Source organism: Cercospora kikuchii (assembly GCF_019650295.1).
Source record: "Cercospora kikuchii DNA, contig_00003, whole genome shotgun sequence".
In the NCBI taxonomy this organism is placed as follows: Eukaryota; Fungi; Ascomycota; class Dothideomycetes; order Mycosphaerellales; family Mycosphaerellaceae; genus Cercospora; species Cercospora kikuchii.
This window is the reverse complement of record NW_025408584.1, coordinates 2,186,621-2,202,641: the sequence shown is the minus strand read 5'-3', so window position 1 is coordinate 2,202,641 and position 16,021 is coordinate 2,186,621. Positions and strand designations below refer to the sequence as shown.

Below are 16,021 nucleotides of genomic sequence, written 5' to 3'. Positions count from 1 at the left end.
CACTCTTGACACGCTCTCGGACATTAACTCGCGGCAGCTGGAGGTCGAGAGGCGAAAGGCAACGGAGGAGGCACGGTGGAACCTGGAGAGTCAGCAGTGCGGCCGTACAGCTCGCCAAGGGAGTCAGAAGACACAACAGGCAATAGCTCTCTGCGTTGCGGTATAGAAGTGTCGCTGTCGATCCCACCCTGGTTGGACGAGCACGAGACGTCGGGCAGGTGGGCATCACACAACATGGCGCGTGGCCGGAGCGAGTGCTGCTCGCCGTGTCCACGTTCTCCCGTGCGACTCTGCGCGCTGCATGTGGAGAGCAGCGGTGGTCGACGGTGGTGTTGGCTGTGCTCCGCCGCGGCCGCTCACCATCACGCGGCGCTGCGCTGCTGGTTCCGAAGAGGACGAGTCGAACGGTCGAGGAGCGTGCAATTTGGGCAGAGTTTGGACGCTTTTGGTGCCGGACCCCGGATCGTGCTGCTGTGAGTGGACAGAGGGAGTGGAAGTCAGGATGTTACGGTTGGCAGACTCTGCGGCCCTGCCAGTTACATGGCAGGGCATCCATCACCGTCAAGAAGAAGTTAGTCACGAGCGGGAGTGGACTGCTGTTGCTGTTGCTGCTGCTTGGTTGCTTTCGGCACGGGGAAAATCGAGGCCGAGTTGGCCCTGGACTAAGTCGAGGGTCAATACTTCTTCACCAAAGCTTGGTCGGAGCAGTCGACACTCCAGCACCTCACACTCGTCTGCCATCGCGTTGCCTGCATACCGCACGAGCATTCACTCCCACCGCGATTACGAGCTGCTCACACCTGAATCCAGCGACGTGCACCATCCGGTTTGCGCCATGTCAGACGTCGGCAAGCTCGACGGCGAGGCACTGCGCTGCTTGCAGGCCTATCTACCAACCGATGCCCGCTCTACTCGCGCAGATGAAACCGCATCGACATCGTCACCACCAGTGCAACCTGCTGCCAGCACCGCAAGCCCAAAGAAAGGCCTGCCCTTCGTCACTTTGACCTACGCAGCCTCACTCGACAGCATGATCGCGCTCGCTCCCGGCGCGCGCACGACTCTGTCAGGGCCCGAGACCAAGTCCATGACCCACTACCTCCGTCTCCGCCATGATGCGATCCTCGTCGGTGCCAACACTGCTGCAGTCGACGATCCCGGCTTGAATTGCCGTTACCCCGACGCCACCCTGCTCGACCAACCGCGCCCCATCATCGTCGACCCCAATGGCCGCTGGAAGGGCATTGGCAAGAAAGCATACCGTCTCGCAGCAGAGGGCGAGGGCAAAGCTCCGTGGGTCGTCACGACCAGCAGGACATTCGAGAAAAAGAGCAGATTGCACGACATCGATGGCGACTATGTGATTGTAGACGAACACGACTCCAACGGAGCAATCGATTGGGAGGGCATTTTGCGTACTTTGTTTGTGAGAGGCATCACCAGTGTGATGATCGAAGGTGGAGCGACAGTGATCAACTCACTGCTCGCGCGTCCCGAGCTTGTGGACGCCATCATCATCACCATAGCACCGACCTTCTTAGGTCAGGCAGGTGTGGCTGTCTCGCCCGCCGCAGTCACCGCTCCCGGCGGCGGAGAGCGCATCAACGCGGCATGGCTGGACCAGCCGTTGTGGAAACAATTTGGCAATGATGTGGTGCTGTGCGCTCGCCTGCGCAAGTAAGGTAGGAAAAGTTACGTGGAGTATTTTCTGTTCTGGCTCTGTCTCTCACTCATCTAATCCGTGCTTCTGAGAACCACTGACCATTCAGAGCATTGCGTGGGCAGACTAAGCAACACAGGTAGGACGAGAGATGGCGGAGAGTCCAGGGTATTGCCGCGAACCTCTCCTACCACGAACGATTTGAAGCCATGCTGGAGCAGGACGAGCCAGATCGAAGGAGTGTCAGCGCACCGAGCGACCCAACGATATCTATGCCGCAAGCGCTTGCACGCCAACCAGTGTGAAGATGGCATGATCGTCAAGGGTGGTGTGAGAGCAGAGTTGGTGGAGAAAGAGACGGCACGTGCGACAGGTGTTGCGAGTTACCTTGATGGCACTCGCCTGCGATACAAAATCACCGCTCATCCGACAGACTCTACGCCTAGACTCTCGAATCGCTTTGCTTTCGAGAAGCACTTTGCTGCCCGCCGCGGCATCGTGACATTTTCGAAGCAGTACCACATTGCGTCACAGGTACACGAGTTACCCCTCCACGACTCGCTCCTCCACACCATATCCAATCCACCCACAATTTGTCACAGATGCTGGTATGGGACAGCATGGCAGACGACACTTGATCTCCGCACTGCATCACACCTCTACGATCATCAACGGCCTGCGGGGAGAAGAGCATGGCGAGCCGATGCACAAGAGCGAATATGCATTGCAGACGCCGCGAGCGTCACATGCACAGCTGCACATACACGTCACGGCTCATGCCTAGACTGATCGACGGCCTCCGCCCAGCGCCAGTCTCGGCGCTGTGCCATTGGCTATAGCATGACAAAAGTTTGGAGTTGATGTCAAGGCCGGACGCTCGGCGACTCTCCCGCCAGCAGCGAGTGGTGGACTGGCAACAACATATAAACATGTGGATCCGCGTGAGCCCGCACACCTAACGCAAGGATTATTCTGTCTGCCAGATCCCGCTGGAGAGCCGGACAAGCAGCCAATATGGGTTTCGTTGATAAGATCAAGGGCAAGCTATCTTCGTCCTCCACGGATAAGAGAGCTAGTACCATCTCACCCACGACACCTGCCAACCCAGCTTCTTCTACTCCTGCCAACAACGCTACTACGTACGCGGCTGAGCCAGTCTCCGAGGACGACCCTCCACGAAGCAAGTCTATCGAAACAGGAACCGGCGGTAGAATGACTACGTATACGGGAGTTTGTCACTGCAAGCACCATGAGTGGACCGTCGAGCTCCCTCCGGACCAGAGCAAGCATATTCTGTGGTACGTTTAGCATAGATGAAAGATGTGGTCAGTGTGAGGAAAGAGTCGTGCTGAGAAACTCGCCACAGCCACTGCGACACCTGCAAGATCCTCGGAGGCGGTGCCTATACAATGAACCAGATCATCCCCAAATCCGCTCTCAATATCACCAAGGGCGGCGAGCCAAGCAAGTACACTTACTACGGTGACAGCGGGAAGGTGTGCTACTTCCTTACTTTTTGCACATCATTGTGAAGACGACCCTTTTTCTGATGCGTCCACAGGCCGTCAACTGCTACTATTGCCCACACTGCACGACCCACATCTACCATCACCAGGAAGTCATGGGCCCAGATACCATCATCGCTCGAACGGGTCTGCTGAAAGAAGGAAGGGATAAGTTCCCTGTCGGGGCCGAAATTTATGGAAAGGCAAAGATGAGCTGGGAGCCGAAGATTGCCGAAACTTTTGAGACTCTGCCGCCTGAGTAGTAGCACGGGTTGCTTTTTGAGATGACGTGGTAGTCAGGTGGAAGAAGATGGAGCAGTTTCAAAAGAATGACATCCACATTGAGAACGCTGAAGAGCTGTCTGGAATTTTCCTTTGCGCCTTTCGGTGCACGAATTCTGAGGCCCGTGACAACAGCGCCGCCCTCCTTGACCCATATCCGTGAAAGACGATGCACGATCTTCATTATTCGACAGTAGTCTTGAGTTAAATGTCTGAATCATTATATACAGTTCCACTCGTAGAATTTCCAAAGAGAGAGAAAGAAAATGCGTGTCCCATCCAATATCCCTAAATCTCTCATATAATGCTCTTCAGTTCAAACTCCTGTGATCTGAAGGTATGCAATCCATCCATAACATCAAAGGAAAAATTCTGTCAGATCTCATCTCTGTTGTTCTTCGAACCCTCTCTGTCGTGAGGCATGGGCGCTCTCAACTCATTATCGTATCCCCATTGTGAAAATTCGCCGCATCAAATCGATCCATCTGCTCTTGCCGACCAATGTCTTCCCATCTCTTTCCAGCCTCTTCGAAAAGCTTGATCATGACCTCACAGACCCTTATCCGCTCTTCCACGACATCTGGTGCAATTTGCATGACTTCCGGGCTCTTCTCCCAAAACGCGAGGCGTTTCTTCGCGATGTCGAGTGGAAGTCCCATTTTCCCGTCGTCCATGGTTCCGGAAATGAAAGGGTTGGCGTTCTCGTTCAGGAGAGTTTCGACGACTTGTTCGGAGCCTGGATAGCCTCCTTGAGAAGCTGCGATACCAAGTGGTGAGCCGAATTTCTCGTCGCGTTGGTTGACTGAGGCGCCGTTCCGGATAAGGATGGAGATGACATCGGCTTTGCACATCCATGCTGCACTGTTGATGGGGTAAGTGCATAAGCCGCCCTGCTGGTTGACCTCTGCGCCGTGCGCGAGTAGAGCTTTGACTTTATTGCTGCCTTTGCTGAAGGTGACCGAGTTGAGGTGGCAGACATTGCAGGCGCCTTGTATGTCTTCTGTTAGACGGTGCGCAACGGTGAGAGACTGGACCTCGGTGTGGGACCAAAGTGCGGCAGTAGTGAGGGTCCCAGAGGCGCGGTAGAGGGTAGCAGGATCGGCGCCAGAGCAGAGAAGTTCGTTGGCTTTCTTGAGATTTCCACGGGTAATGGCTTGCTGGAGAGCTTTGTCGTAGGTGGCGGTGATTTTGGGGAAATGTGAAGAGGATGCGTTGGCGCCTGTGCGGCCCATGATGGTGTTTTTGACAGAGGAACCCACTTCGCGTATTGACATATTCTTGAGCCGTTTCTGTAGCCCGTCGATGTCCATTTTGCCATTGGTCGTGTCGCAGGGGGCGGAGGCGTAGGTATTGACTGATACAGCAAAGCTACGGAAGGATGTGATGGAGTTTCGATTACTGCGCATTAGAGCTTCTGCCGACCAGCGGTTCTTGCTCCGTTTTTGGCGATCAGCAACGAGTTGATTGATTTGTGAAATGTACGCCTGGAGTTGCGCTTGCTCCCAATTGCGGAGCTGATATGTCAGGCGAGCGCAGTCCGAGTCGTGAAGTCTGTCAAGGCCTTCCACCCGTATGGGAGGGTGATGACCTGTGCAGGGCTGGCTGTGAGGGAATTTGAATCCGCAGTGTCCTTTCTTCGCAGCATCCAGATGTCTCTGTAAGTCTTCCTCGTGATCAAACCCAATCTGACACTTCTTGCATTTGTGATTGCCCTTAAAGTTCTCCAGATGTGTTCGCAGGTGATCGAGGAGCATATCATCATCGCCGAACACTCTGCCGCATGGCATGCATATGTGAGGTTCGTAGCCCTCCACGTCGGGTTCGTCCATGATCATGTTGGCCAGAATGCGAGCTTGCGAATGCTGACCCTTGGTCTCAGTTGTACTCTTCGACGTTGCTGTGCTTGGTCGACTAGGCTGTGAGCTGTCTTTGCGTAAGTGCCGTTGGTCCTGTAGGTCTTCGCTCGAATGTCGTCGGGCGACTTGCTTGAGATCTCGCGGTGGCGTTGGCGTGAAAATGCGTTGGTCTTCGTCACCTTGCCATATCTTCACAGGCATAGATTGATCTGAATTGGCCTCGGTCTTGATCGACGGAACAGAGTCTCTACTGCTGTTGCTGCTTTTGGAAAGGCTGGGCGTTGATCCGTCTCTGGCAAGGCTGAAGTCACCGTAGGACTTGGCACCTCGCAAATGCGGCGGTTGGAGGAGCATCTCGTCCGGCATCATCATATTCGTGATGGGGCCGGTCCAAGACGCCTGCGGCTTGAGTGTTCTGGCGTCGTCTGACATGGGACTGCCATCGGAACGACATGAGGACACGTCGACAGCCGTGGCGCCTGTGGCCTCGCCGTGCTGTTCGCGCCGATGCCGCTGGAGGTCGTGATTCCGACCAAACGACCTGCCACACTTCACGCAAAGATGTCGTTTGTCCGGCTGCAGTCCTAGTCGTCTCCGGTGCATGTCAGTATGTCGATGTCGGGCCAGCGCGCGCTTCTCGGTGTACGTGGTCCCGCACGCCTCACATTCGTAGTTGACGCGCGCGCGCTTGTTCGGTGGCAAGGTAGCATCGTGAGAGTGCTCGCTGCTGTCGCTGAGGGGCGACGACTCCTGCTTGGGATGCACCATGGCGCGTCGATTGTTTTCCTCCCGTATCATGCCAAGCCTGGTGCCGTCATCCACGGGCGAGCGTAGGTGTGCCGGCGGTGCGCCGTAATAGTCCATGAGGTATGGAGTCGCGGTGTGTGGCAGCAGAGAGTTGGTCCAAGTGTGCACCGCACACAGAACCAATATCGGCTATAGGGTCTATAGCGGCTCCCTGCTCCCTTTAGAAGAGAGTCTGGTGGTCCTAAGGTCGCCTGCCACTGCAAGGTACGTACGCCCGAAGTCAAATTGACGTGCAGACGGATGATATACTTCGCAGCGCAGCCGAGCGGCGGGCGGCCGGCGTGGATATGCTATGCTGTCGCGGTGGGGGACCCCTGGCCGCGGATTGGGCGACTATGGACGGTGTGTCGTGCTTCAGGAATTGTCAACCTGCGGAGCGAGCAAGCGTGAGCGCAGGCAGCACGCGCGCGTGGTGGTGAGCGGCCTCCAACCAGGCGGGTGGCGACGCTGGGGGGAGGAAATGATGAGCTGCTCGATCCAATGGCGAATGCGAGACGTCTGCTAAGGAGCGGGCGATCCCTGCAATGCGGTGTGGTGTCGTCAGGCTTCAGAGGCAAGAGTTTGGAGGCAGTGAACTATGCAGAGGGGACGACTGTGCGTTTCACGACGCCGAACCCTGCATGGGCAGCTTGTGCGGCTGCGAGGGATCGACGGTTCCAAAGCCTGGAACCGTAAGGACCGACACGCTTTCGCAGTCGCTAGCCCGCCGCGGCGCCAGATGACCTCCATTACTCATCTACGCCGAAATCTGTCGGCTCGCCGAGTCGTGGCCTCCGGCTCTGAACTGAACATCGATGCATCTGAAACGTGTGCTGCGCGTGCGCTGCCATGCTCGTCCAATGCCGTCAGCCAACGGGAGCAATAGCCACGGTTCGGCGGGCCCCGGATGTGCGAAAAGGAACGGCTGTGCCGACTGTATCAGGAAGTAAAACTGCCTCTCAGTATCTGGTCTGCAGCCTCGCCTACAGTACACCTGCGCCGCCCTCTGCTATTTCCAGATCTTAAAAGCTCTTTCTCCTCGGACACGGTTGGCAACACTTCAAAACGCCTGCTTCGAGTGCTTTCTCACTGGTTGTGGCATGCTCGCTTGTGGATTCATTGCTGCTCGAATGGGCTGCAGGTGTGGCACAGCATGTTTCACCTCGACCTCTGAACTCACCATCTTGGCACCCTGGAACTTCACCGACTCCATCTGATAGACTCGACGGTGGCTAAGGCGAGGCCTGGAGTCCTGACTGAGCTGCTTCGAAGCCCAACATACCCGGCCGGAATCTTGCCTGGTGGTCAACTGTATTGGGGCACGGACCATCCTGACCAGCATCCGCTGCTTTCACTGTCAAAGCTGAGGTCTGATGACTTGCATAGTTGATCATCGCCACACTGATCTCACGCCGCAGCAGCTGTGGCTACGCATGTCCAGCACGCTGGAGCATCAGGTCTCAGGATGTATACAGAACCTGCACATCAGCCTCTGCCCAGCCAGGGGCATCCATAGCTGCAGGATATTTTCTGCTCGCTGCACCCGAATGGCTGTGCTAAGCTTCGACTTGACAGCTGCTTAAGCGAGGGTATAGCACATATGAACAGGCCTCAAATTGTCATCATCCGCCAATGCAGGTTCTGCCTTGATTCCAGTGTTGCAGCTCGCGGCTTCGATCGTTCACGGAACACATGGTCCGAGACCTGTGCGCGGCTCGCCTGCAGACCAGCGCGTGCACAGGCAGCAATGTCCATGTGTGGAAGCATTTTCCAAAGCTCTCATGCCTGTCCCGCGATGCAGACAAAGAAGCAAGCTGACATTTCTTCAGACATGTGTATCGAGCTCACGAAGACTGGCTACCGTTGGCTAGTCTTCCAGCTAAGAAGACGAAATCTCGGTGGAAGGTCCGAAGTTCGACGGACGATGCGTTTTGCGCCTAGTTGCCACTTGCCACAACAGAACGTGTCGTTGCATTTGGCTTCAAAACCAGCGACAGGCTTGAATGAGAAAGCAAGCTGACATTGCCCCATACATGTTGGAGCAGAGCGCCGATCAGTGGGCGGATTCAACTGGAGTAGAGAACGCGATTGGGCTGCATTCTACCTTGTCTGCATGCCCCATGAAACGGTGTCGGGCGTATTTCCAAAAGGCAGCTAGGTGATATGGCAAACGGTGCGACCTCTGGCTCTGCGCCTGTAAGGCATCGCGGAAGCATCTCCAGTCGGTAGACCCGGCGATTTCGTCCTGAACAAGCTATCGTAGTTGTCTGTCGCATTAATGCAGAGCGAGCATCAGTGTTGTCAGGCTCGTCGGAAGCGCATCGATGCTGAAATCCAGCTGCATGGTCGAATGTGCGAAGTCGCGCGTTCTTGAAGGCGGCATGGGGTTGTTCCTGGACAGCAACGTATTCGCACGTGCGGCAGATTTTCGATTTGAGCAAGTAAGTGGGCAACGACCCTCTACCAGCAGCGCACCATTTGTCGCTCGTTCCAAAGCATAGTTGGCAAGAGACGGGGTGGAGAAACTAGCAAACCACCATACAAATGACCGCGTGCAGACACGGGGTCCGGAAGCAGTGCAGTCAGAACGACCCATGGTTTTGGCGGCTATTTCACGGTTCACGAGGTCTTCGGCCTGAGGAACGACCGCATCCGGATTTTATGTTGTGATGAGCCTCATGTGTCCATGGAACGTGATTGCCAAACATTCATCAGCTGAGCGACACTGACACACGGTGGCCAGCTCAACGCAGCAAACGAGCATAGGCAACAGCATACTATGTTCCATAGGCGAAAAGATCGAGAGTACATCGCGCGTAGACTTCTGCACGTTGATGCGCTGTTTGTTGGTTCAATCCATTAGTTAATCTATAAACATCGTCGTGCTTGGCAAATGACGTCCTGGTGGGCAGCTGCGAGGCAGTGAGACCTGATCCTGACTGACTTGTTCTTGTCCATGCGATGTTTCCCTGTGACAAGTCTTCCGCAACCACAACAACCTCACTCTTCATGCGCTGTTTTATTCTGAGGTAGACGTCGCCAACTCCCTTCTCTACCACCGACAACAATACCCCCTTCCACCACTGCCGAATCTTTTCAGACCAGCACCAGGCAACCCCGCGATCATGGTGCTCGGTCACGGTCATAGGAAGAACTCGGTGACAGGGAGCAGTCGGGGCTCGATTGAGGGAGAGCGCAGCGACACCGAGGGCGCCGACGGCGACCAGACGGTCGTCAGCGAAGAGCAGGGCAATGTCCTCACTCACATCATATCGCAGCTGCGGCCTGGAGCCGACCTGTCCCGCGTCACGCTGCCTACGTTCATCCTCGAGCCGCGATCGATGCTGGAGCGCATCACGAACTTCATGGCACACCCCGAGACCCTTCTGCACCTGCCCACCATCGATGACCCGGTCGAGCGGTTTGCGGCCGTCACCAAATTCTACCTCTCCGGCTGGCACATCAAACCACCCGGGGTGAAGAAGCCTCTGAACCCCATTCTTGGTGAGGTCTTTACGGGCTACTGGGACTACCCTGATGGGACCAAGGGGTACTACATCAGCGAGCAGACGAGTCACCACCCACCAAAGAGCTCATACTTTTTCATGGCACCCGAACATAACATCCGGATCGATGGAACACTCAAGCCACGTAGCAAGTTCTTGGGCAATAGTGTGGGTAGCTTCATGGAGGGCATCGCGGTGATGCGCTTCCTCAATCGAGGCGAGAGATACTTCATCACGCAGCCCAACATGTACGCACGAGGCATTCTTTTCGGCAAGATGAAGTACGAGCTGGGAGATCATGCGATCGTTAGGAGCCCAGAGCTGGATATGGAGGCGGACATTGAGTTCAAGGTCAAGGGATGGGTTGGCGGAGGATACAATGCGATCGCGGGATTCATCAAGAAGAGCAGCACGGGCAAAAATTTGTTTGAGCTGAGCGGACACTGGAACGAGAAGATGTACATCAAAGACCTTGCCACAGGGAAGAAGAGCGAATTTTTCGACGCAACTACGGCCAAGCCGAGCATTCCGAAAGCTCGCCCCCTCGAAGAACAGGCTCCACGAGAGTCGCAGAGGCTGTGGTATGCAACGACACAAGCAATCAAGAAGGCCGATCAGAAGACTGCTACGGATGAGAAGAGCAAGATTGAGGACGAACAGCGGCGGGAGGCAGCGGAGAGAGGAGACACGCCGTGGCAGCCGAAGCTCTTCCGCGCAGTACCGCCTGGAGATGAAGAAAACCTTGACTGGATCATCGATGCAGAAGTCGACTCTACTGCACCCGTCCAGAAGCAGGTCGAGCAGATCCTGGCCATTGCCCCGGTACTGCCTGGACAAAAGCACAGCGAAGAGTTCGACGAAGCCGAAAAGCTCCCCTCTCAACAGGGGAAGATATTGGTGGCAGAGAATGGACAGCAGCAAGGGAAGAACGATCTCATCGACTTTGGCCAGAACGATGGTGCGAATGACAGCGGAGCCGCAGCTCTTCAACAAGCACAGCGGCAACCCACAAACGCATCCGTAGAGTCTGCTCCTGCGCGAGCGGAGGCTGTAGGCAGCTCGGGAGCTGGTCAATTACAAGAACCACTGGTGCCGACACAGAGTACCCCTGCTGCTGGTGTTGCAACGCAGCCTCTCGACTATCGAAATCCGACACGTCCCGGCAAGGCCCCGAGCGGAGATGAGCTACGGAGGCAGGACAGCATAGGCGGGGAGGATGTCTTCCATGATGCAGAGTCATGAGGGGGCTAAGCATCTGGCCGAAACGAACTTTCTGGGGCGTATGAACTTCTATGACGATGACAATGGACCACGGGCCTCGTTTATCCCAATTAGACTGCAGTTCCAACACGACATGCAGTAAGAGGATGGGACCAAGGGCCGCGCATGATCATGAAGCGGGAGCACGCAGCACATACAGCGGGCCTTTCTTCCTTCCTTTATCTTCCTTCCATTCAGGACCGTTGCAGCGGAGCGGAGTAGGGCAGCGAGGGGCAGATAGAAAAAGGCAAAGGGATCGGGGTGTTTTGCAACGAATAGCATGAGCACGGTAGTCACGGGCATTTTGCGATGCACCAATTTCGAAGCGTTTCTTCAACAGAGCCATTGCGCTTCATTTGATCATGCCGGACACTTCTATGTCCCTTTTCTTTGAATTCAGACTTGCCGTAGTGTGATTTTACCTCCCAGAATGACAGTGCCTCGGGATATGAGCTCGCGTCAATTTCGTGAAGCGGCGCTCGGCCAACCTGCCTTGTGATATGCAGCTTGGGCAGCTCGCCCGCATGTGAAAGTCGAAGATGAGATCAATGTTTGGTGAAGTTCACAGCCAACCATTTGCGCATCCCGTATTGCATCTCTGACCTTGCGGAAATATTCTCTCGCGATCAATCACGTGCCAACGCGCGCTGATCCCGCCTCACGCCTCACCGCGCCTGCCTGGCGCTTGAGAGCTGCATCTTCCCGCGCAAACAGCGCTCCATCCCTTCGCTGGCTGGCGCAGGTCGCGCCTTAGTCGCATAGCAAGATGTCCATCGATCCTCGACGGCGACCTCCTCCGCCTCCCCCACCGCCCGAACCCACCGCGCCCACGATGGACGCCGCTCGCGATCTGCAAACCGCAGACGAAGCCGCCAGTCGGCAACAGGCCATCACAGACCAGATCACCACAGGCGGAGGCCCTCCGCGACCAACTCCGTCGCCGGTATCTGTGTCAGGATCGCAAGAGCAGACATCGGAGGCCAGCCAAGCGCAGAACACCGGGGACAGCTTCAAACTCCGCTTCTGCACCGTCTGCGCCAGCAACAACAACCGCTCAATGGAAGCCCACCTCCGACTGACTACAGCGCCCAACCCATATCCTACCATCAGCTTCGGAACAGGAAGTCTCGTCCGCCTACCCGGGCCCTCCATCAGTCAACCCAACGTCTACCAATTCAACTCCACCAGCTACTCCGCCATGTACGAGGAGCTCAAGGAAAAGGACAAACGCCTCTATTCCGCCAACGGCATTCTGCCCATGCTCGAGCGCAACAAAAACGTCAAATGGGGGCCCGAGCGCTGGCAAGATTGGAGACCTGGCGTTCCGCGCGTGGGCAAACGATTAATCAATGGTACGTACACGGGCGATGATGTGGAGTGGTCGCAGGATAAGGGTGCCCAAGGCACGGAAGCAGGAACTGTCGATGTGGTGATAACGTGTGAAGATCGGTGTTGGGAAGCAGTGGTGGACGATCTACTCAACAGAGGCTCGCCTTTGAATCGGCCTGTGCATGTCTTCAATGTGGACATTAAGGATAATCATGAGGAGGCATTGGTGGGAGGCGGAGCGATTCTGGAATTAGCAGATAAGCTGAATGAGGCGGCGAGAGAAGAGAGGGGCGATCTGGTCAGGAATGGCGGCAGTGCGGCAGCTTTTGACCAAGGGAGTGCAGGCGCAAGAGCAGGCTTTGATGAGAGGGTACCCGACATTTTGGCTGAGTGGCAGGAGAGGTGGCCACAATTGCCGGCATTGTGGACGCTGGCGTGGCTTTGAAGCGAACATGCTGGATGCTTTTATGACGAGGAGGAATTACTTCCTCCAACATGGCATTTCTGGCCGGCATTTTTCTGCGCCTGTTCTTTACCGGTATTGCGCGAATATCGCAATTCGAGCTGCAGATGACAGCGTTGCACTATGCGCAGGCGTACGCCTTCGGAAGAGGCCCACGACGAGCACAATGAGGCACTATCGCCTCACACACTGCTGGCCCCCATTTTGATGCTTGAGGCAGACGCCTGCATTTTCCACTGGCTCATACCAGAGTGAACAAAATTGGGTGCGAGCGAACGAGACGCATTGCGTAAGTACACATAGATACCGCGACCCGTGCACGTCGCCTTGCAATCGTGTAGTGTAACCCACGCACGCCAAAATGTCACATTAGATGCAGGACGAGGAGCAGCAGCGCGAGGAGAACTCGTTCCTTTTGACTGGCAGAGAAGATCAAGTCCGCTTATGGAGAGGAGCCGGAAGGCATCATTCAGATGGAGGTCAGCGCGCCAACGCGAGTTGAGATGCGGCTGTCTGTGTTGCCGATCAATGCAAAGATCAGTCTGGCACACTCTCTGCAACATAGCAGGGCAATTTGCTCTTGCGATCTCTTCATAGTGTACGGTCTGGAGACCTTGATCGAAAATGCTTCGCAATGCAGAGTTAGCACTGCTTTGTGCCGTGCTTGACGAGTTGAAGTCACAATGATCATGCAGTATTAGCAACAATCTGTACAACCGAATGCTTGGTCCTGTCCTTCTTCACATGAAATAGCTGTTCGCCATTTTGACGCTAACTAATATCGTCAAGATCGGGCCCGATGCGTGGCAATGGATCCGATCTGCAGGAACCACGATCCACCATCTCGTTTCCAGGAGCTCGGGCCACCGCTGACGTCTTCCAGTCCTCTCCACCGAAACAACGATCTAGATTTCTTTGTCGCGACTTGTTCTCCATCGCACAACATCTGGAACGCGATGACCGCGTGGTTCAAGAACTTCTAGGAAAGTTGAATGAAATTCACACCAAAGTCACTACAAGCTGCACTCTTCGCTCGGCCAGCAGCTATACTCGTCCAGCAAGCAAGAAGATCTCACGCTGTCACGAAAATGCCTGCCATCAAACGCAGAGCGACATCGCCTGTGCGCCCCGCAGGTCCTTCCCCGAGCAAGAAGAAACTGAAAACCGAAGACGAAGACAATGCCATTCCCCTGGCCGAAAAACATGGCATCATCCAGCGTGACTTCTACCCTCCCGAGATGAGCAACGAACGATGTGCGCAATACAATGACAACGAGATTCCGCGTCCAATCGAAGTCCTCAACGCCGCTCTTTCATCCACCAAATCTGCCCGCGAGAAGATCCCACCTGGGTCATCCGTTGTCCACTGGTTCAAGCGGGATCTTCGACAATCAGATAACCGCTCACTGGAAGCAGCGAGTAAATTCGCCAAGAAGCATGGCATCCATCTGATCTGCATGTTTATTGTTTCGCCAGAAGATTACCAGGCGCATTTGACAAGTCGTGCACGCGTGGATTTTGATTTGAGGAATTTGGAGGTGTTGAAGCTGGAGTTGGCAGAGAAGGACATTCCTTTATTTGTGGAGACTGTTGAGAAGAGGAAGGATGTGGTGGGGTTAGTGCTGGAGAAGTGTGAGACTTGGGGTGCGAAGCATCTGATTTGCAACATCGAGTATGAGGTGGACGAGTTGAGGAGGGAGGCGAAGTTGGTGCAGAGGGGCTTGGAGAAGGGACTGAGTGTCGAGTGCTTACACGATGATGTCGTCGTTCCGCCCGGAGCATTGAAGACGGGAGCTGGGAAGCAGTATAGTGTCTATTCGCCTTGGTATCGAGCTTGGGTGAAACATGTGCACGAACATCCGTATTTGTTGAGGGAGAGTGAGCCGCCGGCAGCGAACGACAAAAGCGCAAGGGAGAAGTTCAAGGATTTATTTGAGAGTGTGATCCCCCCGACGCCAGCGAACAAGGCCCTGGCGGAAGAAGATAGGAAGCGTCTGGCATCACTCTACCCTCCCGGCGAACACGAAGCACACGAACGTCTGGCCCGATTCATCAAACAAAAGGTCACCGCATACAAAGACGAACGCAACCTCCCCGCCGCACAATCAACCTCCAACCTCTCCGTCCACTTCTCCGCCGGCACACTCTCCGTTCGCACCGCCCTCCGCGCCGCCCGCGCAGCAAACAGCACTCCCAAACTCGATCTCGGCAACGAGGGGATCAAAACCTGGATTTCCGAACTCGCCTGGCGTGACTTCTACAAACACGTCCTCGCCCACTGGCCCTACATCTGCATGTCCAAACCCTTCAAATACGAATACTCCAACGTCGAATGGGAATACGACGACAACCTCTTCGAGAAATGGACTTCTGGTTTGACCGGCTTCCCTATCGTCGATGCTGCAATGCGTCAATGTAAAGAAATGAGCTGGATGCACAATCGCTGCCGCATGATCGTCGCTTCATTCCTCGCCAAAGATCTTCTCCTCGATTGGCGACAAGGGGAGAAATATTTCATGGAAACTCTAATCGATGGTGATTTTGCGAGTAATAATGGAGGGTGGGGGTTCAGTGCTTCGACAGGTGTGGATCCACAGCCTTATTTTCGGATCTTTAATCCGCTGTTGCAGAGTGAGAAGTTTGACCCGGAGGGAGAGTATATTAGGAAGTGGGTGCCGGAGTTGAGGGGTATCAAGGGTAAGGCGGTGCATGAACCTTATGCTAGGGGCGCGGCGAAAGAGGCGAAGAAGAATGGGTATCCGGAGCCTTGTGTGGAGCATGCGAAGGCGAGGGCGAGGGCGTTGGAGAGGTATAAGAGTGGACTCGGGAGGGGGACGGCGAATGTTGGAGGAGGGGTGCATAATTAATTTGATGAGCTTGTAAGAACATATGTTGAAATTTGAGTATGAAGCTGCTTGATCAATTCGCCGAGCCCTAACTTTCGTCGCCTTCTGCGTTCGAATACGAATCGTGTGGATGTTCTCCAGACATCTGTCGTAGAGACATACGAACATCTGGCCTCAAACAATGCCAACCCCGTGTCTAGCATGTCAGAACCCGCAAACGTCTAAAATACGAAATTCGGTGATCAAGTGACTGGGGAGATATTGTACACGTTCTTGGAGTAAGACGACTTCAACGCAGTATGACGAGGCTTAGCCTTGCTTTCACTGCGCAATGGACTTCTGAAACGCCAGGGGATGTAAACAGAGGAGGGGATGATATTTAAATTCTCGATGGACGCTCTTTTGGCTCCAGGAGGTCTGGAATGCTCGCCTCACAGCGTGTTTCGGCAAAGCCAACGGCAGCAATATGTTTGAAGCATGTACGATGCAGCGCTCAAAATCAGGAGAAATGTCCAGCCTTCCAATGTG

General features: G+C 55.1%; 6 protein-coding genes across 6 annotated transcripts; 5 read left to right on the top strand and 1 right to left on the bottom strand.

Moving 5' to 3' along the window:
- Positions 1-835: 835 nt before the first annotated feature.
- On the top strand, positions 836-1,681 carry CKM354_000524800 (2,5-diamino-6-(ribosylamino)-4(3H)-pyrimidinone 5'-phosphate reductase; the record flags this gene model as incomplete). Its single annotated transcript, XM_044800517.1, has 1 exon — positions 836-1,681. The coding sequence occupies one exon, from the start codon at positions 836-838 to the stop codon at positions 1,679-1,681; it is 846 nt and encodes a 281-aa protein (XP_044656452.1).
- A 993-nt stretch (positions 1,682-2,674) lies between these two features.
- Positions 2,675-3,428, top strand: CKM354_000524700 (uncharacterized protein; the record flags this gene model as incomplete). Its single annotated transcript, XM_044800516.1, has 3 exons — positions 2,675-2,958; positions 3,027-3,156; positions 3,222-3,428. 3 exons carry the CDS (start codon positions 2,675-2,677, stop codon positions 3,426-3,428), a joined length of 621 nt encoding a protein of 206 aa, XP_044656451.1.
- Positions 3,429-3,878: 450 nt separating this feature from the next.
- On the bottom strand, positions 3,879-6,167 carry CKM354_000524600 (uncharacterized protein; the record flags this gene model as incomplete). The annotated part of the gene is made up of 1 exon (XM_044800515.1): positions 3,879-6,167. The coding sequence occupies one exon, from the start codon at positions 6,165-6,167 to the stop codon at positions 3,879-3,881; it is 2,289 nt and encodes a 762-aa protein (XP_044656450.1).
- A 3,047-nt stretch (positions 6,168-9,214) lies between these two features.
- CKM354_000524500 (uncharacterized protein) lies at positions 9,215-10,837 on the top strand (the record flags this gene model as incomplete). The annotated part of the gene is made up of 1 exon (XM_044800514.1): positions 9,215-10,837. One exon carries the CDS (start codon positions 9,215-9,217, stop codon positions 10,835-10,837), a length of 1,623 nt encoding a protein of 540 aa, XP_044656449.1.
- Positions 10,838-11,621: 784 nt separating this feature from the next.
- Positions 11,622-12,629, top strand: CKM354_000524400 (RNA polymerase II subunit A C-terminal domain phosphatase; the record flags this gene model as incomplete). Its single annotated transcript, XM_044800513.1, has 1 exon — positions 11,622-12,629. The coding sequence occupies one exon, from the start codon at positions 11,622-11,624 to the stop codon at positions 12,627-12,629; it is 1,008 nt and encodes a 335-aa protein (XP_044656448.1).
- A 1,106-nt stretch (positions 12,630-13,735) lies between these two features.
- On the top strand, positions 13,736-15,514 carry CKM354_000524300 (uncharacterized protein; the record flags this gene model as incomplete). The annotated part of the gene is made up of 1 exon (XM_044800512.1): positions 13,736-15,514. One exon carries the CDS (start codon positions 13,736-13,738, stop codon positions 15,512-15,514), a length of 1,779 nt encoding a protein of 592 aa, XP_044656447.1.
- Between the last annotated feature and the right edge of the window lie 507 nt (positions 15,515-16,021).